At 35.5% G+C, this 26,911-nt stretch overlaps 1 protein-coding gene across 1 annotated transcript; it reads right to left on the bottom strand.

Annotated features, from left to right (window-relative positions):
- Positions 1–6,855: 6,855 nt before the first annotated feature.
- Positions 6,856–26,875, bottom strand: LOC147842556 (protein SSUH2 homolog). The gene is made up of 10 exons (XM_087264271.1): positions 26,155–26,875; positions 25,505–25,640; positions 16,972–17,032; positions 15,552–15,667; positions 11,761–11,823; positions 11,565–11,647; positions 11,354–11,446; positions 10,121–10,226; positions 8,691–8,798; positions 6,856–8,541 (listed from the first exon to the last, which is right to left on the bottom strand). The coding sequence occupies exons 1-10, from the start codon at positions 26,205–26,207 to the stop codon at positions 8,401–8,403; spliced, it is 960 nt and encodes a 319-aa protein (XP_087120397.1). The 5' UTR covers positions 26,208–26,875; the 3' UTR covers positions 6,856–8,400.
- Between the last annotated feature and the right edge of the window lie 36 nt (positions 26,876–26,911).

Below are 26,911 nucleotides of genomic sequence, written 5' to 3'. Positions count from 1 at the left end.
GAAATGAAAACTATGAAAATTTAATAATTATTAAAATAATAATAATAATAATAAATTAATAATGTCCACTCTTTTGAGACCTACAAAACTGTACATTGAGGATATTTATAACAAGTTTATTTATAACAAGTTTCAAATATAGATGTAAATAAAAAAAAAAAGACTTAATGTCAAAAACTCCACAATAATCTCAGACTTCCTCATCTGATGTGGAGAGACCAGCTTGTCTGAGCGTGGCCTTTAGGAGGCGGATCTCAAGTCATTGGCCTTGGTTTGCTGCTGTTTGGTCAGAGTCTGTTGTTTCTCTACCAGACGAAGCTGTGCTTCTGCCCTTTCAGTCTCTTTTTGCAATTGTTGAAAGAGATTTAAAAAATCAGTCATTGCCATTCTTTGCATTTTTTTAAAATTCTGTAATCATTGCATGCATCACTAATAAATATTCTAAAAAGAAAAACATTTTCCATTGTGATGAATATATATATCAATTAGTGACAAAATAAAATTGATTGTTTTTGGTCAGGGTTGACAGCTGTTTGGGGGATTATTTTATGAGCCCAAACTCTTTCTACTTTGCTGTAGGCCAATACTGATATATGTTAAAGGCTAAAATACGTTAATTAAAATAGGCTAAATACGTTAAAGCCTATACTCACTATAGCCTGACGGATGAACAAATAAAATGAAAACCTTATGAATAAATAGTATATCTCGTAAGATACTGCATGATCCAAAAATAGTATTATTTAATAATTTTTTTAAGTTTTCATTACATTTTAGGCATGAAATCCACACTAAATCCACCCTTCTGATGGGATCAGTTTAATGCAGGTTTTTTTGGATCAAAGTGATCCAGATCTTACAAAAAAGGTCTGAAAAACCCAAACTAAAGGTTTGATCCGGATCAAAACCAAGATTGGATTATGTGATCTAATCCGATTATGTAATCCGTTTTTTCTTTTGAAAAACCCATTTTCAAGATTTGATCCAATCCCTTATCCAAAATCCTAGTCGATTACTTTTGAAAAACCGGGCCCTGATGTCGAATTTCAAAGCTCTAGACACAAAATTCACAACCATTGACTGAATTGCACATTTTTGCAAAACTCTTAATTATTTTTTTCAAATGCTTGGATACAATACACATATAGTACGTCAAAGATACTTTGTTCATTGAAACTAAATAACCTTTTCAATATAACACTGTTAAACTTCAAATTGATCCCATTTCAAAATCCAAGTCACACATTAAATTTGAAATAACCGTGTTTTAATTTAACTAACATGATGTAACTCAACTGATAAAAGAGCTCAAATAATAGATAACAATTGCATTACTCTTATTGCACGTAAACTGACGTAAAATATTGCATATTTAGATGATAATAATTTCAGGATAGATCAAATTCTATCAGGTTACCACCACAGAAGGTGACCCAACTCTACAACATTATCTAGATTTCATCCTTTTTTATCATTATTCCATATATATGGTTTCTATGTTCCACATACCACTTTTTTTTTTTTTTTTTTTTTTTTTTTTACAAATAATGTTTTCATATTTGACATTAATGTATACTAGAAAGTCCAATCACAGCATAACAGCAGACCAATGTCAGGTCTGGATTCACATTCGCAAGATTTTTGACCAATGAAAACACCACTGTGATGTGGAGGAGAACCTGTTGCCAAATCCACAAGACCAGACTGATGGAAACACAGATCCCAAAATATGAATTTGATATATGGAAATATACGCAAATTACATATGTGACGTTTGTTTATGGATTTCACATATACAAAATGTCATACATGTCATAATATTGCAAAGTTTTCATTTTTTGAAACTATTATAGTTATAAATAAGTACATTGTTATATATTTTACCTACATAAATACAGTAGCAGCACCTATATTTAATATAGGTGTCCATATATGGTTGTGTGAACACATGCATATACACACATCACCAGGGGCAGACTGGCCATCTGGCAATTCTGGCAAATGCCAGAAGGGCCGCACCATTTTTTAAATTTAGGCCGGTCAGGTATTTTTTTAATTTTTTTTTTTTTTAAATATGTAATGTTTTTACATGCATGCAGCTTTTATCTTTTGCAAGATGTGATATTATGATGATAATAATAGTACTACTAATAATAATAATAAATGTTAAGCTTTCCCAGAGATGGGTTGCGGCTAGAAGGGCATCCGCTGCGTAAAATCTTGCTGGAAAAGTTGGCGATTCATTCCGCTGTGGCGACCCCGGATTAATAAAGGGACTAAGCCGACAAGAAAATGAATGAATGAATAAATGTTAAGCATTTGGCCCAATTGGTGACGGCAGGCTGGTTTTGAAAATATGCTAAATGTAGTGCTGCACGTCCATTTGTGTGTGTAATGGTGTGTGTGTGTGTAATTGTGTGTGTGTGTGTGAAATACACATTCACAGGTGACTCCTATCATAAGTAATAGCAGACAAATGGCATAAACCGACAGCACATGGACTCTACAAGACTCACAGATTATTTTTTATTTAGTTTTTACTGTATATAAATTAGTTGTAAAGAGGTTATTTTTGTTCAAGTCACGTACATTAAATGTTTATCTATTACAAATGGTACTGCTTATGACGTCATGGTGGCGCAGTGGGCAGCACTCACAGCTAGAATGTTGCTGGTTCGAGCCTCGGCTGGGTCAGTTGGCAATTCTGTGTGGAGTTTGCATGTTCTCCCTTTGTTGGCGTGAGTTTCCTCCGGGTGCTCTGGTTTCACCCACAGTCCAAAGACATATGGTATATAGGGGAATTGGATAGGCTAAATTGTCCATAGTGAATGTGAGTGAATGAGAGTGTATGGGTGTTTCCCAGTGATGAGTTGCAGCTGGAAGGGCATCCGCTGCGTAAAACATGCACAGGATAAGTTGGCGGTTCATTACACTGTGGCAACCCTAGATTAATAAAGGAACTAATCCGAAAAGAAAATTAATAAATTAATGAATAATGTTTGAAGAAACACTACATTCAAAAAAATAATCTCTAACTTTTTTTTGAAAGTTAATTAAATGAATTACTTTAGACATTTCCTTCTGCAGCTGGTCCTGTCCTCTACATTCAGAAATGGGCCTAGAAAAAGACTCTAAATGCTCAGTTAGGTTTATTTCAGAGGTGCTGTTCACAGCCTTTTAATGCATGTTGTTGTGCAGAAACACAGGACATGACATCATTAACTTTGGTTATGTTCTGTTTGTGAGCAGATATCATTAGAAGCACACTTATCTTATATTCAGGCAGCTGATATGTGTTTCTATTGAGAGCCATTTGCATTATAGTCAGAAATAAACTTTATACTGACTCATGGTGTGTTTTTAAGGCATGATAATGCCAAACAGATATCAGATATCAGACCTGTTTTACATCTATAGAACTATCGCAATTAGGCCAATTGTGAAGGCCAATCCCAGTTTTCTTGATTTGTCTATTCAGTTTACTTTTCAGCAACTTAATGCTTTGCTGAGAAGTTAATCTGAAAGTACGATCAGCAAACAAACCTCTAAAAAACAAGTAATCTTTGAAAATACCTCTGCATTGAAGAAATCTGATTGTTTACTTTGTTCAACGCAACAAAAACAGGTTGCAGATAGAATTATTTGATGGTTCCCAGAGCACAAGTCTTTCACTTAAGCTGCTCTAGCTTTTATTTAAGGAGTTTTCGTTTCCAGCATCCCTGTAGAACCAGACCTGGTTAGTAAATGTTAAGGAGCATTTCTCTAGATTTCACTTTACAGGGGTTTCAATGCATATCAATGTATTGAGTTTTTCATTTAGAGAAGATTTTCTTTATTATAGTAGCCGGTTTTTTAATCGCTGTATGGAATAACTGGATGTTTACAAAAGCATTTTGATATTGGTAAAGGCATCTGCAACTTTTGTGAAGCATAATCACTAGCATTTTTTAAAAGTCACATAATCTGCATTATTATTATACACAAATTGTACACAAATTGTAATTGTAAGCGATCTAAAAAGTTTATATCAATAAGTTTTCTCTTTGCACCAGCAGGTGGCAGTCTTTGTACTTTCATTTCGGGGGTGCAGATTGCATAAGTTTTATTAATATATATAACTTTATTTATTTTATTAATAACCATAACTTTATATATATATATAGTTAAAAAATATGTACCATTTTCCCAAGTGTATATAACTACTACTGTAAGAAAATAACAGAATTCAGAACATACTTTCTGTATTATCTTTGCTTGAACTGAGTCGATCTAATCCTGTTTATATGAATTGAACCTGCTCCCGATCAGGTTGGAGCTAGCAGAACTGTTGCTATGACAACAACTCTCGGATCAGCTTTGAAGAACGAAACGATCCTGGATCATGTCAAATCGTCAATATCCAAATCCAGCTGAGCAATCCACGTACGAAGAACGGACCCCAGATGACAGAACCACATAATAAAAGTAATGTGCTGGCTGTAAGTAGAACAGTAAAACACACAGCTGCAGCATTAAGGCACAGCTATGTCTCCCTCTACTGGATGGAGTCAAAATCTACAGCTGTAGAAAAACTCAATAAATTTCCATTTATTAATTTTGCTGACTTTTTATGTTTAAATGGTGTAGAAATCAGGAATGTGGCTATTTGAACAGTTCTTTATGTCTCCTTATAGTCATTGCAGGTAAATGTGATGGCAGGTCCTGTTATAGTAAATTATTCAGAGTAAACGTACTGTATTATAATGGTCAGTGCTGCAGACTGTAAGGTTATTCACTAGTAAACACTCACTTTCATTTTTGCTCCAGATGTTGATCATGTGTAGAGAGTTATGAAGTTGGCAAGGATGAAACGTAACATTTAAGTGAGACAATGTGATGTGTGTGACAGATCAAAGATGAGACAAAACCTGTTGTGAATTTAAGCAGTCCTTACTCAGTTATTTAGAGAGCAGAATAATAAGGGAAGGGAAAAATGTACAATATTATTTACAAATGAACAACTTGATAAAGTGTTAGCCAAATCAAAGAAACAAACAAAACAAAACAATTAAACTAGACAACAAAAAAATGTAAGTATGAATATTAAACCTATGATCTTCAGCGTATACGGCACATAATCTTATCTATTACAAATACAAATAAAATAAAAATAGAGAGGTGGCAAAACACCCAAGCTATTCTAACATGACAAAAACAAAACTAATACAAACATAACAACATATGTCATGTTGCTCAATTCAGTATCATACAACAACCATCAAACAACTCCCACTTGGAACCAAAACAAAGAATAGAAAGACCATTTGGAGCACAAAGGGTAACGGCAAAGCAAAGCACACTTTCCGCACAGTGAACTTGAAGGCCTTTAAATCCAATGGTGTTTAAATGAATGGTGTTCAGGAAATGGCCGGTATCATGTTTTTACATTATCATATGGATTTTCATTATTTTACTTTTTTATATACCTAAATATGTTTGTACTATTAAGTGTACATTTTTATATATTGTATTTATTGCAATCATTTTAGTTTATTTTGCACTGGTTGATTTATTTATTTATTTATTTTTTGCTGTTATTATAATTTTATTTTTCTCGAAACTTAATTTTCATTTTGCAGTCCTTTATTTTTGTTAGCAAAATAAATTTTTAAATTGCAATTTTTGGAGATTTTGCATCTCTATATTGGAATATGCATTTATTTATCTACTTCTGGCTCAATACTTTATTTTTTTGTTTGCAAAACTTTATTTTTACACTTTATAAAATCATAAAACAACTCACCTGACAGAAATGAACACAAGATCTGTTAAAAAACTAAGCAAATTATATTAAAAACATGGTAACTAATGTTGGGTTTTCTGTGTTAAATCAGAAATAAATATCTTAAAACACAGCGGACCTAGGAAACATTATATAATTTGAAACACAGCAAAATGTGTGAAACATTTTTTTTAATTCAGATTTAAAAGCAGTCTTAAAAACAACAGTATTGTTAATAATGAAGTTAAATAATGCATCTGCGCTAGAAGTCAATCCTTTAGGATGCTCCATACAAAGACATATCAAAGTTTATTAGAACCACAGCAACTAATGTTGTTAGGTTTTCTTAGAACCATGCATCAGTTAAATCTGCACTACTGTGAGATGTTCAGCACTATGTGTGAAAAACAACATAACGCATAAACGCGCTGCTGAAACATGTTCAAAAATCTTTGCAGCTGAAATAAGATTAAAAATGAGCATCTGGACTAGTTTCCCTAGTTTGTGCTGACAATGAATAATGGATGTTACTTTAATAATCAGTTACAGTGAAATAAAGATGTTATGAGAACACTGGATATGTTTTTAAATTAAAAGTTTTATTTCAACAAAACAGCACAACTTTAAATTATATAAGTCAAATGCTAAATTTCGTAGATGAAATATTCATTTTAAAAGTGCAGTGTAAAATCCCTGTGTATAAAAAAATCATTAAATAACTCACCTGGGGCTTAAATAGTAGCCCCTGGTATGTGTACAAAACACAACAAATTATAGTAAAACGCAACAACTGTGTACAATGCATGAGTCGTCATCTGTAATATTTAATGAGTTGGTAATTAATACACCTTTATTTTTATTCTCGATGTTGACTACAATAATATAAAAATGTTAATCTGTGAATGTTTACAGTTTATTATCAGATGACTTATACATGCATATAAATCTATATCTCTCTGTAATATGTCTGATTAGGAGGATGTACATGCTTTCTTTGATATAAGTGAAGTTTCATAAACTAATTTCGAGAGGAGAAGTGATATGATTGTGCACCGCTTGTCACACTCAAATAAATGTTCAGATAGATCCAATATGCGAGTGAACAAAAAGTATTTATTTGACACAGTCAAACTCAAAAAACAGGTGCAACAAATGAGTGCGGTGCTAGGGCTAGAAGAACAGGGCAGGGATCAAGCAGGAAAACAGGCTCTAGAAGAAACTCCTCACGGTCCTGAGCACAGACAGAATAGCAAACATAAGCACACGTAACAAACTGACAATGAACACATAACACGTAGCACTTATATAGGCACGATAATGTGAATCAGCTGGCGAACAATCAATCCAACGGAGTGCGGTCATGCCACGTGACCAAAACAATTACACGTGGGCCACAAAAACAAAACAAACCCACATGATCACACAGCCATTCCGGAAGAGCGCACAAACCTGCACCCGTGACACCGCTGGCCACTCATCCGTAATCAGTAATAATCCAATCAGAATGATCCTAGCTTAATATAAATGGATCACTTTCTCCTTATTATCTTCGTTTTGGAAGAATCCCCCCTTCCACCCCATCTCCTCCTTTTTCTCCCCTTCTAAAGGGGGAGCGATCGAGACCTACCTGATCTCGGTTCTCCTGATATGCTTCTAGACCAGGCGGGAGCCATGGGCTCAAATATTTCCAAGCTCAGGGTTCTCTCCCGGGACAGCATGCCAAACCTGCTATAAGTGCCAAGCATATCTAAGTGGGAACTCTTGAAATGCTTTGTTTTTACTGTGGTGGCAAATCAAAAAATTCAATGCAATGCAATACTATGATGATAGAGAGACCAACAAATATTGCATTGGCTATTTTAAATGTTATAAATTACAGAAACTTATTATAAAAATGACTGAATTAAATAGTTCTTTAGGTAACAACCAATAATAAAAATGTAATAAGAATGTTTTTATGGTATATGTAAGTAGTGTTTGCAAACAAAATCTTTTGAAATTCTAAATTTCTCCTAATCTGTTCTAAAAAATCTGACTTCTCTACGTCTTGGAGGGCCTGAGGGAGAATAAACTGTAGCAGTTGTTTGTTTTTTTTAAACTGTGTACTGTTGCTGTAAGACTAATGGTGAATACTGAAACTGTCAATCTATCATCTAATTCTGTTTCTAACCATATTCCTGCATTTAATAATTTTTAAGGCCATAATGTTTATTCAACTGACAACAGCAAGTTATATTTCATATATTGGTTGAAAGATAAACTTTATCAAACTGAAAATAAAGTGACCTCCATATTTAGACACCAACAATTTCTGTTATCAGTGATTTTTATTCCCCCCAAAATAAATCCAAACTGAAAAGATCAAACACTTTTTATTTAAATAATCACTTTTTAAGTTCATCATTTACAGTACTGCAGGCTTCATTGCTGTGATTTGTCGAAATACTGACAATTAAAGCAAACTAGCATTTAAAAAGTTTAAATTACAATAAGATCGCTTTCAAAATTGGTAAAAAGAGTACACAAAAATATTGGCATGGTCTGGTTTTAAAATGCTTTAAAATCAGTCGTCTCTAATATTTTAGATTTGATTTGTATGTCAGATGAGATGAAGTTGGATTCACAGCACAGAATGAATGTTACATGACAGAGCAGCAGCAGGGGGCAGGATAGTCTTTAGCGGTCACTTTCAGCTCATTTCCATACACATAATAAACATAAGGGTTTCCTTTCCATGTGTAGTTGACTTTGGTTATGGTAATTAGCTCGATTTTCTGCCTCTGGAAGAAGAAATATCAATAGGCAGATTTATTAATACTCTAAATATGAGCAAATACATATATCATGTCATAGTCTAATAATTATATTAAAAATTGTAGATGGAAAATATACTTATAGATTAAAATTGTGAATAAAATACAGTAGGTACCTGCTGTAATATGCGTGAGTTCTTGTTGTATTTCACCTGATGATCTTTTATTAAACGCTCAGACGCTTGTGCAACAGCAGCATCGGGGAAACCCAAAACTGGATAGACCTGCAGGAAACATACAGTACAACCAGAGCCATGTTTAGCATCCTCTGCATCTATATCATATATTATATATTGCATTATATACTACACTGTACTATATATTATATATTACACTGAATATTGAGTAGGGGCGGGGTTCCTCCTTTGCTCTTTGACTTGCTGCAAACTAACAGTTGAAGGGGTGCGGCTAAACATACTTCACCCAGGCGGTCAAACTGACATCATCAGAGAAGGACTGCCATTCCAGAGTGGAAGTAAATAATCTGATTTGATTAACGATTAGCCAAAACAATTGTTTTTAATTTGGTGGATCAATGTGCATGGATTACATGTTCGTTTTAAGACCAACAATGCGCACAAACAAACGAAACATTGCAAATTTTGATTTCATGAGACTTTAGGAGTCTTTGAACATGGCATAGTTGTTGGTGCCACATGGGCTGATTTTGATATTTCAGAAATTACTTGGACAAAATACAGTAGAAATAATCATTGGTTTGATGGTAGTTGGGAGTTTTGAGTATAAATTTCACAATTATGCTTTTTCCCCCCTTTGATTTGTGTGAAAGTCAGAAAAAGCTGCACAATATATCGTTTTAGCATCGATTTCACAATGTGAGGATCTGCAATAGTCACTTTGCAAGATGCTGTATGCCAGACAAGACCAATCCAGTTCCTGGCGATCTTCCTGCAGATTTCAGTTGCAACCCATATCAAACACACCTGCCTGTAATTATCAAGTGCTTTTCAGGTCCTAATTAACTGGTTCAGGTGTGTTTGATCAGGGTTGGAGCTGAACTTTGCAGGAAGGTACTTCAGGAACAGGGTTGAGCACCACTACTGTATGCAGTGTTGAGTCTGAATTATAGTTGAAAAGGAGCTTGTGATTTGTAGAGTCACTGCTAAATTTAACCATAACAGAGTGAAGGTTTATCATTTGCTTGTGTTTTTAAGGCCTGAGCATTTCAAGAAAGTTTAAAACATTTGGGATCAAAAAATTATAAGTAATACAATATTTTCACTTGATTTTTAATTTTTTTTTCGATATTTAGACTAGAAACGAGATAATGCAAAGTAAAAAAAGCCTTTTTGCATTGTTTTTATTGTACCTGAATAATTTTAGACTCCCCAGAAAACTTCCAAATAGAGCTATTCATCTTGTGAAACTGTATTCATATTGCAATATTTAATCACAGAAAAATAAAACATTGCAATATCAGATTTTTCACGACCAAAGTTGTGCAGTCCTAGTTAAAAATGTGAAGTAAAGATCATTATTTTTGATCTATTTATTTGATCCAAAAACAGCTTTTAGTGGCACCTACTATTATCTGGGCATCTTTGAAAAGCTCTTGTCCTGTAACCTTTCTCAGTTTCTCTGACCTCAGACCACTTGAATCATCCGCTATGTACTCATCTTTCTCAGTGTTCCTAAAAGGGCACAAAAAACAGTACAGTATTTAGACAGTATGTAGCCTTTATTTACAATGCATCTGGAAAGTATTCATTTCGCTTTACTTGTTCCACATTTTTTTATGTCACAGCCTTAATCCAAAATGGATTCAATTCATGTATTTCCTCAAAATTCTACACACAATACCCCATAATGACAATGTGAAAAAAAATATATATATTTTTTTTTTTGAAGTTGTTGCAATTACAGCCTCAAGTCTTTTTGAATATGATGCCAAAAGCTTGGCACACCTGTCTTTGGGAATTTTTGCCCATTTCCCTTTGCAGTACCTCTCAAGCTCTGTCAGGTTGGATAGAAAGCGATGGTGTACAGCCATTTTCAGATCTCTCCAGAGATGTTCAGTAGAATTTAGGTCTGGGCTCTGGCTGGGCCCCTACAGGACATTCATCGAGTTGTTGTGAAGCCACTCCATTGATATTTTGGCGGTGTGCTTTGGGTCATTGTCCTGCTGGAAGATTAACCATCGCCCAGTCTGAGGTCAAGAGCACTCTGAAGCAGGTTTTCATTCAAGATGTACATTGCTGCTTTCATCTTTCCCTCTATCCTGACTAGTCTTCCAGTTCCTGCTGCTGAAAAACATCCCCACAGCATGATGCTGCCACCACCATGCTTTACTGTAGGGATGGTATTAGCCTGCTGATGACTGCTACCTGGTTTTCTTCAAACGTAACGCCTGGCAATCACTCCAAAGAGTTCAATTTTAGTCTCATCAGACCAGAGAATTTTGTTTCTTATGGTCAGAGAGTCCTTCAGATGCCTTTTGGCAAATTCCAGGCAGGGAGTTGCTTCCGTCTGGCCACTCTACCATACAGGCCTGATTGGTGGATTGCTGCACAGACAGAGTGGCTATCAGGTTATTGGTCACCCCTTGACTAAAGCTGCTTGAGACTTAATAATTATTAGGTTTATTGGTTTTATTTATTTAATTATTAGTTTTATTTAAATAAATTGTAAGTTAGTTATTTAAGCTTTGGTTGCATTCTTATTGTGTACATACATTCTAGTGCTTTGAGTTTAAGAAAAGCACATCATAAGTAAAAATTTATTAATATTAGTTAATAATTATCCTATATGGTGATCTTACCATTTGACCTTGAGGTTGATGAAGACAAGCAACTTTCCTTTTCCATCACAGGTCTCACACTTGAGGAAGCCGCTGCCTTTACATGAACTGCATCTGAAAATAGTCAGACCATAAATGCTTCAGGAAATTTGAAACCACTGGAATCCACCAGCTGCATGCATTTAAAACTGCAACAGTGAAATGACATTGTCAAGACAAGAAAGAGACTTACTTTACATGTCCACTGTTGGTACATGTACTGCAGGGCTGGTTATCAGAACTTTGACCGGAACCATTACACGCAGAGCACACTTTCTGGAGAAAGACACAAACAGCAACATGTCAAGTTGCATATATCATTATATAACAGACTTATGTAGTGTACTCCAAATTTATTAACAATAAAATAGCCTGGTTTGGTCACTTACGTTTCCAGTTCCAGTGCAGGCAGAACAGGGTTTTTTCCCCATTCCATTGCACGATTCACATCTCTACAATACAAGAGACATATTTACTTCACTGTAAATAAACTGTAAAAGTTTTCTTATGAAGACTTTTCTTAAGATCTCCAGATCACGACAGTTTAATGGTTTTTAAAAAAGTTACACACTGCTTCATATGTCCATGTCATAATACAACATAAACATATGATATTTTGATATATATATTACTGACTCAGATTTTTTTTTTTACCAGCATCAACCCTTATTAGAACAACCCAAATATACAGATTAAAAACATTATTTTTCCATAACCTAAAGGCTGAGCAGATTTATTAATTAATTGATTTTATTGCTGTCTTGGACAAGCCAAATCCACATAAATTTTGATGCAGTTATAATTGTATCATATACATAAATAATAATAATAATATACATGTATATATTCATTCATTAATTTATTTTTCTTGGACATAGTTCCTTGATTCATCAGGGGTCCCCACAGTGGAATGAACTGTCAACTTATCCACAGCAGATTACATACAGCATTTTTAAACAGCGAATGCTATCCATCTGCAACCCAGTACTGGGAAACACGCATACACTCTCATTCACTATGGCCAATTTAGTTTATTCAATTAATAATAATAATAATAATAATTCTTTACACTTATATTGCGCTTTTCTGGACACTCAAGTGCTTTACACATTTTTTGGGGGAAATCTCTTCATCCACCACCAGTGTGCAGCATCCACCTGGATGTTGCGACAGCTGCCATATTGCCACACTATAGCTGATTGGTGGAAAAGAGTCATGAAGCTAATTATGATATGGGGATGGTTAGGAGGCAAGGCAGGGCAAGTCTATTCATGTAGCACATTTCATACACAGTGGCAATTCAAAGTGCTTTACATAAACTAGAATAAAAGCCGTGATGTACAGAAGCTAATGGGCAAATTTGGCCAGGATGCCAGGGTTTAACCCCTAATCTTTTCGAAGGACATCCTGGGATTTTTAACAACCACAGAGAGTCAGGACCTCGGTTTAATGAAAATATGACACTCACTGACAGTATAGAGCCCCCTTTACAATGCTGGAGCATTAGGACCCACACAGACCACAGGTTGAGCGCCCCCTGCTGACCATACCAACACCACAATTAACCTATAGCGCATGTCTTGAGACTGTGGGGAAAACCGGAGCACCTGGAGAAAACCCACGCCAACCTGGGAAGAACATGCAAACTCCACACAGAAATGCCAACTGGCCCAGCTAAACCAGCAACATTCTTGCTGTGAGGCGACGGTGCTAACCACTGTGCCACCGTGCTGCCCATTTATAATTACATCATTTACATTCATTGGGCCTGCAGTGCTCAAAAGCAGAACCCAGAAAAATCTATTATTTGCTCCACAGGCCAAACCTAAAAAAAACTAATGAAAAAAAGTAAAATATTTACCATTTTTATGCTTTGCGAGCAAAAAAGAATGAGGAAAGTATGACTTTTTGCTTTAATAGCGCTGGAATTAATTGGAAATGTTTTTCTTCTGAATGTCCAGAGTCTAACTCTAATAATAATTCTGATAAGTAGCCCGAGCGGTCGGTCAGCAAATGTAGATCTGTACATCTGCGCACCCCTGTTTACGTAGACAGATGCACAAGAAAGCCGTAAAATCAAATACTTAATCAAAACTTTTTAAAATCCTAAATCAAATTGTTTTGCACACTGGAGGAAGGATGACACCATGACTGGAGTATTTCTTTTTTTTGTCGATTGTGTTGTTTTACGAATGGGTTATATGCACAGAAGTGTTGTTCAGCCACTGAAATCTCCCAGCGAAAGGTTGATGTGACTATTTTCAGTTTCACAGGGGACCTTGTACCGCATCGATAATGTCGATTGTTATTTAGTTAAACAACAAAACATCAGTAAATAGTGCTATTCCGCCTAGCCTGCTTTACTGAGGTGAAGTTGGTTTTGTATTCACATTGATTCATTTTTGAACAATGACAGCCTGTGACATGCTTCCTATATTGTTTAACATGCTACTATGAATTAGAGGTCTGCATTCCTGTGGCTGTACCGCTGGAGCCTCGGAACCCGACCAGATTTCTTGCGGCATGGGAATAAATTTCCAAATAAAGCTTGGGAGAGGTCGGTATCAGGTGTAATTTTGGACGAGAGTGGCCGGTTTAATAGTATCGCTCCCGACTCCCAAGCGAGCAAGCACGCGTATGTATGTGTGTGAATTAGACAGCGTGATGCTGTGTTTAGCTTGTTTGTTGCTGTTTATGTGTGTGCGTGCGTGCATGTGTGTGTGTGCGCAAATGAGAGAGAGCTTTGTGCTGTCTGTGTGTCTCACTTGCTTGGTGCTGTGTGTCTATGTGTGTGTGTGTTTATACAGACAGCTTGTTATAGGCTGTCTGGACTTTGTATAGCTGGGTGGTTAGCGGGAACAGGCACGGCGGGTAAAAAACGAGGCGGGTCAGGCAGCGGGACAACAATAATAATAATAATAATTATAATTCATTTTATTTATAAATGGCGCCTTTCTGGACACCCAAGGTCGCCTTACAGTAAGCATCATCAGACATGCTAAACAACTTAAACATTACTAAAAACAATCAATGACCAAACAAGTTAAAACGCAATAGCGAATATAAAAGAACATAATAAAAACATGATAAAAAATTGTTAAGTAAAAGCCTGTTTAAAAAGATGGGTCTTTAGACGTGATTTAAAATTGTGAAGACTATCGCTGCTCCTAAGATCTACTGGAAGTGAGTTCCATAGCCTAGGAGCCATAGAGCTAAAAGATCTGTCTCCCATTTTGCTCAGTCGAGTGCGAGGTGGTGCCAGAGTGAAGTTGTTAGCTGACCTAAGGGTACGAGAAGGGGTGTAGATATGGAGAAGTTCAGTGAGATATTGAGGAGCGAGATTATGAAGTGCCTTGAAAGTTAGAAGTAATATTTTAAAATCAATTCGATATTTTACTGGAAGCCAATGAAGCTGATAGAGGAGTGGTGTGACGTGCTCGTGAGATGGGGTCCTAGAGATGACACGAGCTGCATGGTTCTGAACCAGTTGGAGTTTATGGAGAAGTTTGGAAGGAAGTCCAGAAAGAAGTGCATTACAGTAGTCAAGACGTGAAGTAACTAATGCGTGGATGAGAATGGCTGTGTTAACAAATGCTATATATAAGCGGGAGCGGCCGGGTTCGGACTAAAAATAGATTCTAAATTTAGTGTCATGCAGATCTCTACTCTGAATATTCGGTCTGAAACAGCATGTAAGTATGGCTTAGTAATAAGTGTAATTCCTGCACCCTGCTGGTCAAACCACTAAACATACAGTGGTCCCTTTAGAGAGAGTGTAAGAGAGTGAGATCGACGATCCTTGCATGAATGATATATTGCACATTATGACAGGTTTTGCTTGCTACACAACTGAAAACGTGCTAGATATAATACAGTTTTTCATTTTTCATACAGGATTGTAGTTATAAAAGTACGTATAAGTTATAAAGTACTTTAAAGTTTTCTAACTGGTAAATGACATGATCTACTGTATTGTCTACTGTCATCTTTACGATGTGCATTCCTGATTTCAGGAGGCGTTGCTTTGGATGGCAGGGTAGGGACTGGTGTTTTTTCAAAGATATTATGCTAACGTTTAGCATTTTAGCACATCACCTACTTCACCATTAAAGCAGTACATCTGCACACTCGGTGGTTTGTATTTTCTGTTTTCGTGGAGCATGAGTGATCAAACCTTGACTGAGGAAGTGAACGGCACCCGGATGTTCTCCTTGTGTGTAATAAAGTAGGATGGAGGTTGAGCTGCGATCTCCCAAGGTCCTGGAGGGCGCTGAATACCGGCATCCACACGCTGCCCTGAGAAACAGTTTAAACATGTTGCTAATGCGTTCTGAATGCTTTCAGTTCAGTGTAGGGAGTTATGAGGGATCACTTGGCCAATGATGTTGTTGAAAAGCCAATCTCAGTGCTAATACATTAGGCCAAACAGAATCTGTAGAACTATAGAATATGTGTTGGCTCTCAGCCCTGTCTACATTGTTGCCTTATTTGCTAAATTCTGCTCATATGGTTATACACTCACTGTACACTTACTGCACACATGTGCATACTTAAAGAGAATAAAAAAAATCGTTTCTATTAATTTTGCAGAGAGTCTGAGCTGAAACACACACACACACAAAACTACTTTTATTTGAGGTTTACAATCAAATTCAATTAGAAGCACACACTTGGTAAACAATTGATCCTTAATACATCTACAAATATACTACCTTACAAATTGTATTATATATAAATGATCTAAATTTTGGCATATTATTCAATAGCAATACTGAAAATAATATAAAATCTGAACATATACAATTAAAGTCAGAATTATTAGCCCCCCTAAATTATCAGCCCCCAACAATACCCCCCACCCCCCACGTTTATTTTTTAACGGAGAGCAGATTTTGTTCAACACATTTTTAAACATAATAGTTTTAATAACTCATCTCTCACAACTGATTTATTTTATCTTTGTCATGATGACAGTAAACAATGTTTCACTTGATATTTTTCAGACACTTCTATATAGCGTATAATGACATTTAAAGGCTTAATTAGGTTAACTAGGCAGGTTAGGGTAATTAGGCAAGTTATTGTATAACGATGGTTTGTTCTGTAGGCTATCGAAAAAATAGCTTAAGGGGGCTAAAAATATTGACCTTAAAACAGTGTTTAACAAATTAAAAACTGCTTTTATTCTAGCCGAAATAAAACAAGTAAGACTTTGTCCAGAAGAAAAAATATTATCGGACATACTGTGAAAATTTCCTTGCTCTGTTAAACATCATTTAGGAAATAAAAAAAACAGAAAAAGATTTTAAAGGGGGCTAATAATTCTTTAACTGTATATATTTACACACATTTAGATAAGTAAATAAAAAGACTGAATAATGGGCTCAAAAATCTGTGGAGATTCTGTGGGCGCAGAATCTTTGTGGGCCTACTAATAAGTCACGATTGCTAAGGTGAGGCGAATTTCAAAGAGCAAAAGCACACATTTATAGCATCTTTAAAATTTAGGGTAACATTAATACTTCATGTTGGCTGTTTATTTAAATCTCAAATCCTAAACAAAAGCTAGAGCTAGCACTTTTTTGTGTGACTTTTGGTACCTGTATAAGGCTCCTGACTCCATTTAGTAGATCTGGATTCTGTGAACGTCTCCAATTGATACTGAAAACAGAAACAAACAAACAAACAAATAAACAAACACACAGCAACAAAAAGTCATACATCATTATCCAATTTTCTTGTAGCAGTAACTGCTGAAGATTTTAGAATGATATTTAGTCTTATCATGATATTTGGCTTTTATCATGATATTGACATACAGTGATCAGCATAATTGAGTACACTCCATTTTGAAAATTAATATTCCTATCCATTTACAATTTGTATTCAATATTTTTATAACATATTAATTTGGGTGTACTTGTTTTTGGAGCGTTATCGTAAGTTGTTTTGTTAGATAAGCTCCAAATTTGGCTTTAGTACTGACTAATGTATGTGCACAAATATAATATTGTATAGCTTTCTAATAAAAATATGAATTTAAAAGAGAGATTTGTGAGGGGTTTACATATATATAGTTGAATTCAGAATTATTAGCCCTCCTGAATTATTAGACTGCTTGATTATTTTTTCCCCAATTTCTGTTTAACGTAGAGCAGATTTTTTCAACATATTTCTAAACATAATAGTTTTAATAACTAATTTCTAATAACTGATTTATTTTATCTTTGCCATGATGACAGTAAATAATATTTTACTAGACATTTTTCAAGACACTTCTATACAGCTTAAAGTGACATGTAAAGGCTTAACTAGGTTAATTAGGTAAACTAGGCAGGTTAGGGTAATTAGGCAAGTTATTGTATAACAGTAGTTTGTTCTGTAGATTATCGAAAAAAAAATAGCTTAAAGGGGCTAATAATTTTGTCCCTAAAATGGTGTTTAAAAAATTAAAAACTCCTTTTATTCTAGCCGAAATATAACGAATAAAGCTTTTTCCTGAAGAAAAAATATTATCAGACATACTGTGAAAATTTCCTTTCTCTTTTCAACATCATTTGAAAAATATTTTAAAAAGAAGTAAAAAAATTCAAAGGGGGCTAATAATTCTGACTTTAGCTGTATATGCTGAGCACTGTAAGCTTCAGGGTTACTATAAGAGGTGTGAGGGGTAGCAGGGACAAAAGTAACAAAGCAATTCTCTTAGAGCCCAGGCAAAATTTGTTTTCCAATGCTGGGTTCCTCACAATCGATTCGTGTTGAGGCAACAGGAAGAAATTAAGTTAATTAGATTTTTAGTTATTAGTTTTTGGAAAACTGGGTTGGGCTGTCTGGGACGGTCCTCAAATAATTCAGATCTTACCTTGAAGACAAAGATTACTATGTCAGTATAGGTGACCATAGGTTCCACTGAGCCAAATAATGAGAAAGAACCAAATCTCCTATCACAGCTATGCGGATGACACTCGGATCTACTTAGTCTTACTGCCTAATGACTACAGCCCCATTGACACCCTCTGCCAGTGCATTGAAGAAATAAAAAGTTGGATGTGCCAAAACTTTCTTCAGTTAAACACAGAGAAAACTGAAGTCATTGCATTTGAGAAAAGAGATGAGGTTCTCAAGGTGAATGCGTACCTTGGCTCTAAAGGTCAAACAACTGACTGGTGTGACTCTGGAATCAGATCTGAGTTTCAACAGTCATGTCAAAGCAGTAAGTAAATCAGCATACTACCAGAGATGTATAAAGTACTAGAGACCCATACTTAAGTAAAAGTACAAGTACTCTATCAAAAATTGACTTGAGTAGAAGTAGAAGTGCTTTTTAAGCACCATACTTAAGTGGAAGTACTAAAGTATTCAACATTTTTAGTACTTAAGTATTGCAAGTAGTTTATTTCAAAATTTACTACTCAAGTACTGAAAGTAAAAGTACAAGTATTGTGTAATGTAGTTATTAAAGAAAGTCAAAGTCAAAAGACATCATATTGTTTTGTTTATTTTAAATATCTTTTTTGGGGACACTTAATTAAGCAGAACGAAAAGAAACATGGCTTATGATACTGTTTTTCTTTGTAAATAGTTTATATGGTACAAGAACTCACAACGTCAGGCCCTTTTGCCAGAAAATCCTCTCACTGATGAGATTATTCAGCATGTTCACTCACATATACATACTCTCTCTCTCTCTCTCTCTCTCTCTCTCTCTCTCTCTCTCTCTCTCTCTCTCTCTCTCTCTCATACACACACACACACACGTACACTGCCCTGCACACACCTAAATGTACACTCTCACACATTCATACACTCTCACACACACACACACACACACAGTTCTCTCGCTATCTCTCTCTCTCTCACACACACACACACACACACATTTTTGTGAATTGTGGGGATATTACATAGGTTACGATTGTTTTTATAATCTACAAACTGTACATTCGATTGCTCTAACCCCAAATCCAACCTCTAAATCCAAACCTTACAGGAAATTATGTGTAGTTTTACTTTTTGAAAAAAAAAACATTTAGTGTGATTAAATTTTAGAAAAAATATCCACATAATTCACCATCTCCTCATAACATCCGTGTAATACCGATGTTGTTATACATATACATGGGCACACACACACACAAACACATATAAATACACTCTTTTACACTCTCATACACTCTCTCTTACACACACACACAGGTACAATCACACAGTTTCTCTCTTACACACATTATTCACTCTCACTCACACACACACAAAGACACACTCACACTTTGGGAGTTTTGAAGTTTGATTGGTTAATATCACAATAAACAGGAGTTCTGTCTTCTGGAAGCACTCGTGAAACTAAACTAAACAAGCAAACTAAATCTTGTTGCACTAATTCACTTGATTTGGATTTTTTTGTAAAAAAAAAAAAATACAACAACAGGAAAGTGTGTATATTACTGTGTTTATTGAAAATCTGAAATATTTCATGGCTTATGGCTATGATTTAGTTTAATTTTTTTTATTGTTTTTAATTAAATTTGTCTTACACTTAATATTTTCTGTAGTATATTTATTAATTCTGGTACTTTTACCATAAACCAACATCTTAACCATTTGGTAGAGGCTGATATTTTAGAAATTAGGGGATGTGTTGAGAAAAAAAATGCATTGATTGTGTTAAATTAGCGACATTAGGAGAAATGCAATAAAAAAAATTATATTGCTGTTGTCTTGGTGTGACAGTTAAAGGATTTTTTTGTAATACAATTTTGTTCTTTAATACAGCAGTCAGATATATGAACCGTACCTTTAATTTGACCTGCTCAAAGAAAACACACTTTCTGAATGTATCAAACAAAACTCATGCACAGAAGACTGCATGAGCATTTACAGCTAATAAACTCATGTCAATATTATCCCGCCTGCTTTTTGAGCACTGACAGGCGAGGTCTTATGATTGGTTACTTTTCACCTGCTCAACAGAAAGGGCTTTAGAAATGAAGCGCTGTTCAGCCATGGCGGGAAGAATACGCGATTATCACAGGTAATAGACACAGTGGAGAAAACTTGCACATCAGACACGCTCGTGTCTGGATGGATCCACAGCTTTAACAGCCGAGAAGAGAGGAAAAGTTACCTTACAAACAGGCCAGCGGGTCAAATGTCCAAAGTGAGAAAGAGAGAGGCAGAGGCGAAGTTTTACAACATTTCTCCATAATAGTGAAATAGCGGCTTGTGTGCTGTGCCGCCTCACCCTCGCGCCTCCGTCCTCCGCCATAGTATTGCGACATCGCGCATAGGAGATAAATGACGTCATCACGTAATAACCGTTTATGATCTATTACTGAACTGATATCGATCATTTTGACACCCCTAGTAACGAGTAACGATGCAGCACATAAAAAATCTATCGGAGTAAAAGTATTAAACTCATGGAAAATATGTACTTAAGTAAAAGTGGAAGTAGGAGAAAAAAATAATACTCCAGTAAAGTACAGATACTGCCTTTTAGTACTTAAGTACAGTAGTGAAGTAGTTCTACTTCGTTACTATACATCTCTGCATACTACCATCTCAAAAACATTGCAAGAATCAGGTGCTTTGTTTCCAGTGAAGACTTAGAGAAACTTGTCCATGCTTTTATCAGCAGCAGGGTGGGTTACTGAAACGGCCTCCTCACTGGTCTTCCCAAAAAGACAGTCAGATAGTTACAGCTCATCCAGAACGCTGCAGCCAGGATTCTGACCAGAAGCAGAAAATCAGAGCACATCACACCTGTCCTCAGGTCTTTACACTGGCTGCCAGTTACATTCAGAATAGAGTTTAAAGTATTATTACTGGTCTATAAATCACTAAATGGCCTAGGACCTCAATACATTACAGATTTGCTCTCTGAATACAAACCTAATATATCACTCAGATCTTTAGGACCATATAAACTAGAAATTTCAAGTTCAGTCAAAGCAGGGTGAATCAGCCTTCAGCTATTGCACCCCTCGCTGCTGGAATCAGCTTCCAGAAATGATCAGATGTGCTCCAACATTAGGCACATTCAAATCAAGACTGAAAACACATCTGTTTAGCTGTGCCTTTACTGAATGAGCACTGTGCTGCGTCCGACAGATCACACTTATGTCTTTTTTTTTTCATTCTTTTAAAACTTGCTTTATTTCCCAGAGATGGGTTGTGGCTGGAAGGGCATCCGCTGCGTAAAAACTGGCTGGATAAGTTAGCGGTTCATTCCGCTGTGGCGACCCCGGATTAATAAAGGGACTAAGCCGACAAGAAAATAAATAAAACTTGCTTTAACACATTTTAAGTTGTTTTTGTCTTTTTTAAAAAAATCATTTCATTATTTGTTTTAATTTTTCTTATTTTTGTCTCTTTTATTCTTGTTTATGAAAAGCACTTTAAATTGCCACTGTGGATGAAACGGGCTATATAAATAAACTTGCCTTGCCTTGCCTAGATGCAATGTAACTTATTTTAAACAAACAGACCATCAAAATAAAGTGTGACATTTAGTAGATTTAGAAACCCCGGTTGGACGCAAAAAGGTGTGATTCTCTGTGGGTCAGCAGAGCACATGAGACTGTCAGTGGAAGTGTTGACAGTTCTTATGCATGCATGAAACGGGTAAAGGAGACAAGATTTTCCACTAATCGCTTGCAAATGTTTGCTTATATTGGGCAGAGAAAAGGATGATAATAATAGTAAAAAAAAACAAAAAAACGTGTCACTAAATATACCTGGGTGGCCATTAATATACCTAGGCGGCCTGCCCAAGTAAAGTTAGTAAGTTAGATAGTTTATTTTTATAGCACATTTTTTATAACACAACATTGCCCGAAGTGCTGAACACAATCAATACTAATTTAAATAAGTCCTACATCACATACATAACAATTAAAGCGTGTCTAATGTGTGGTGGAAGCTTGTTCCAGAGTTTTTTGGCAATAACAGCAAAAGCCCGATCCATAACTCGCTTACTTTGGGAAATTTTAATTTTGCCTTCTAACGGCTTTGAAAAAACATGAATCAAGATAAAATGATTATTGCATCATCCGCCCCCTTTCCAGCTGTACACATTTGTAGCTATGCAAAGCTCAGTTCCACGTGAAAATGACTGAAAGCATGTACCATAATGTAACTTTTGCAGCATAGGATGTGCATCATTCAATGATGTACACTCCAATCATTCATGTTTTTATACGTGAAAGAGATCGCATGCTGTTGTGTGTGTGTGCGCTCAGCCTCAGAGACGGGCAGAGCACACACACCTAAAGTCATTTCAATGTGAGCACTTTAATGGTCGAATAGGTGTCAAAACGCAGTGTTTGGTGGTTATTCATATTAAGCCTCATTTATGTAACAAACAAACGAGTTGAGAATCAAAATACATGTAAAAGAGAAACCATTAATACTGCTCTTAAAGTGACAGCAGGCGATATTCATTTACCTTTACATTTAGTCATTTAGCAGACGCTTTTATCCAAAGTGACTTACAAATAAGGACAAGGAAGCAACTTACACAACTATAAGAGTAACAATGAATAAGTGCTGTAGGCAAGTTTCAGGTATGTAAAGTGTAAGAAGCAAAACATTATTGTTTTTTTTTTTTGTAGTACAGTAAGAGGTGGAGCCAGAGCGGGAATTGCAGATTAGGAAGGGAAGTGGAGACTAAATAGTTGAGTTTTTAGTCGTTTCTTGAAGACAGCGAGTGACTCTGCTGTTCTGATGCCGTTTGGGAGTTCATTATAACAACTGGGCAGTTTGAATAAGAGAGTTCGGGAAAGTGATTTCTTCCCTCTTTGGGATGGAACCACGAGGCGACGTTCATTCACAGAACGCAAGTTTCTGGAGGGCACATAAATCTGCAGAAGTGAGAGCAGATAAGAAGGAGCAAATCAGATGTCGTTTTGTAAGCAAACATCAGAGCTTTGAATTTGATGCGAGCAGTAACTGGCAGCCAGTGCAAACGGATGAGTAGCGGAGTGACATGTGCTCTTTTAGTTTCATTAAGACCCCTCGTGCTGCTGCGTTCTGAAGCATCTGAAGAGGTTTGATAGAGTTAGCTGGAAGCTCAGCTTGTAGATATTCCTGCTGCTGACCTTTTTTATAATTAATCAAACAACAAAAGGAGAAAATCCCTCACTGCTCTTGACTGAAGGACTTTTGTAGCTTTTTTACTTACAGTGAAGATGCGTAAAGCACATTTTGTTTCATATTTTTGTTCTATTGTATTTATTTCCCTTTTCTTATTCACAGAGAGGAAAATAACTGTATATATACAGTTGAAGTCAGAATTATTATTATTTTTTCAAGCCATTTCTAAACTTAATAGATAAATAACTCATTTATATTAACTGATTTCTTTTATCCTTGCTATGATGACAGTACATTATATTTTACAAGATATTTTTCAAGATACTAGTATTCAGATTAAAGTAATTCAAAGGCTTAATTAGGGCAATTAGGCAAGTCATTGTAAAACAGTAGTTTCTTCTGCAGACAATCAAAAAATATATTGCTTAAGGGGGCCAATAATGTTGACCTTAAAATGGGTTTAAAAATATTTAAACCTGCTTTTATTCTAGCCAAAATAAAACAAATCATACTTTCTCCAGAAGAAAAATATATTATAGAAAATACTGCAAAAATTCCTTGCTCTGTTAAACATAATTTGGGGGGGAAAAAAAATTCACAGGAGGGCAAATAATTTTGACTTCAGCTGTATTCATTTTGAATAATTGTGATTACAATTATGACCAAAATAATCAAGATTATGATTTCCCCTATAATCTAGCAGCCTAAGACCTTATTGACCTTATTAATCTACCAGGATTATATACATGTACAGAAGGACATCTGATCTGTAAGGTTGTGCCAGATCATTTAATCAATCCGTGAGCTAACAGGCAGCTAGCCCAGAGAGGAAAGACATGGGGATGTGTGCTCATACTTGTGTGTCCCAGTCAGAAGTCTTGCAGCCGCATTTTGGACTTCTTGCTATCTATTCAGGGCATTTTGACTAACACCAACATACAAATAGTAAAGTCTATGTGTGTGAATTACTGGGTACTTTTTTTCTTATTACACGATGATAAATAGTTTATTAAGTCTTTTGCGACATGGGCTTATACAATCTAAGATCCTACACAGGGTTTACGACACTAATGCTAGACTTGCTAAAATATACCCTTCTGTCAGCGATGCATGTAATAGGTGCAAACAATCACCAGCGGATCTCATCCATATGTTGTGGGAATGCCCCAAATTATTTGTTTATTGGACTAAAATATTTAAAACTTTAAAAGATGCATTCGGCATAGATCTGGATACAAATCCACTTTTGGCCATTTTTGGGTTGGCAGTAGATGCTAACCTTTCAGTAATGGTCCAAAAGGCTTTAGCTTTTACTACTTTAATAGCGAGACGTCTCATTCTTTTAGAGTGGAAACATGTCACTCCACCATCTTTTGATGCATGGATAAAAGAAGTGTTTACTTGTATTAAATTGGAAAAGATTAGAGTATCCTTACTGGTTCTTTAAATACCTTTGACAAGTTGTGGCGCCCCTTTTTAGATTATCTACTAGCAAACTCTCTTGGTTCTGAAACTGAGCAATAACATAGGAATAAAAACATATTTATTATTTATTTTCATCTTATTTAGTTATTTATTTTTATTACATTTATTTTTTTATTTATTATTATTATTATTTTAACCTTTTTATCATTATGGTTAATTATTAATTTTATTTATCATTATTATTATTTTATTTTTATGTTTTGCTTTGCTTTTTTCTTAATGAGAAGTCAGAGGCTGTTGAGGGAGGGAAATGTTCAACTGGGGTTGGGGTAGGGTAAACACTAACATGGATGGATAATTATAAAATGACTGTTATGGTTGATATTCCATGTAAAAACCTAATAAAAGAAATTTGAAATATTAAGTCTTTTGCAGTGATAATACAACAATCTGATAAGAGCCATTTCAGAAACTTTAAATAACTGATCATTATTCAGTGCAAGTCCCCACAATAACAAAATCATGGATGTTTATTACACTATATAGTGTGTTATCGAATGTTTCCACATCTAGACGTCAGATAGTCAAATCAGAAAAAAATGCTTTGTGTCTCACCCTGTAGATGTTAAAGGACTCCATGTTGGTTATCTGTCCCTCTCTGACGGGGGCAGAACTGTAACAACACTTGCTGGAGACGTACTCTGAAAAAGCTTCATGTGCTCTTTCCTCTGAGATGGAGGGAATATTGCTCCTAAAACGTTGAAATGCATGTTGAATAGTGCATTATATGACAATACAGTTTGACAACTTAAACACCAAGAGAGCTTTTTAATCTATAATATTAGTTCATTCATTTTCTGTGAATTAAATGATTTAACATATGAGAACACAATTGGAATCTGAGGTAATAATAACACTGTTAACTTCTGTAAAACTATTCACAGCTAAATACAGCTTAATTTGTTACATATATCAGTTTTATGTAAATAAATAAAGATGACTTGTAGAGTTTGTTCAGCCCAAAATGTAAATGTTCATTTATTCACCCTCATATCTCAGGTCTGAAATGACTCATCTTTTTTTGAACACAAAATATGATATTTTGAGGATTGTTATTTAGTACACTGACAGTAGACTTACATAGTACGAAAAATGTATCATCTTCTATATTCAAAATGTATATATATTTTTGTATTCAACACATGAAGAGAACTAGTACAAGTTTGGTACAAGTTAAGAGTGGTACTATATAGAAAAAGTCATACTGCCACTCTGGATGGCTGGCATGAGCAGGCACAGGCATTGGCACAAATGGCATTGGAGGAGGAAGATATGCACCTGTTATAAAAGAAAAACATCGGTGACACAAACACTCTCAGAAATAAAGGTACAAATCCTGTCACTGGCACAGTAACTTTTCAAACTGTACATTTTTGCAGATCCTTAAAGATATATTCATTCATTTATTCATTTTCTTTTTGGCTTAGTGCCTTTAATAATCTGGGGTTGCCACAATGGAATGAACTGCCAACTCATCCAGCATATGTTTTATGCAGCGGATGCCCTTCCAGTTGCAACCCAGTACTGGAAAACATCCATACACACTCATTCACACACACTACTGTACACTACGGACAATTTAGCCTACCCAATTACAGCGCATGTCTTTGGACTGTGGGGGAAACCCATGCAAACACATGGAGAACATGCAAACTCCACACTGAAATGCCAACTGACCCAGCTGAGGCTTGAACCAGTGACATTCTTGCAGTTTGATCATGCTACCCACTGTGCCACTATGACGCCCCCTTATAGGTACATATTAACACCTAAATAATGTACAAATGTGTACATTAAAGTACTTTAAGGTTACAAAAGTGAACCTATCATTTAAAAAAAGTGTATCCTAAGTCAGTGGTTCTTAAAGTGGGGGTTGCGGGACAATGAAGGGGGGTCGCCTGGTGATTTCCAAAAATCCATTTATTTTTATTAAACCAAAAGAATTACCATATTTTATCCATA

The sequence above is a fragment of the Danio rerio genome, chromosome 8, assembly GCF_052040795.2.
Source record: "Danio rerio strain M-AB ecotype USA chromosome 8, GRCz13ab, whole genome shotgun sequence".
Taxonomy (NCBI): domain Eukaryota; kingdom Metazoa; phylum Chordata; class Actinopteri; order Cypriniformes; family Danionidae; genus Danio; species Danio rerio.
Note: the sequence above shows the minus strand (reverse complement) of the source record. Positions and strands in the feature narration are given on the sequence as shown.

Bases quoted from the DNA above. Each gene is read 5' to 3' on its own strand.
- LOC147842556 (XM_087264271.1), bottom strand. From the start codon at position 26,207: ATGCCATTTGTGCCAATGCCTGTGCCTGCTCATGCCAGCCATCCAGAG. The intron at 17,033-25,504 runs GTGAGACACAAA...TTCTGTTTTCAG, and splicing joins AGTCCTTTAACATCTACAGG to TATCAATTGGAGACGTTCAC. The intron at 11,824-15,551 runs GTCAAGGTTTGA...CTTGTATTGTAG, and splicing joins GGGTGCCGTTCACTTCCTCA to AGATGTGAATCGTGCAATGG.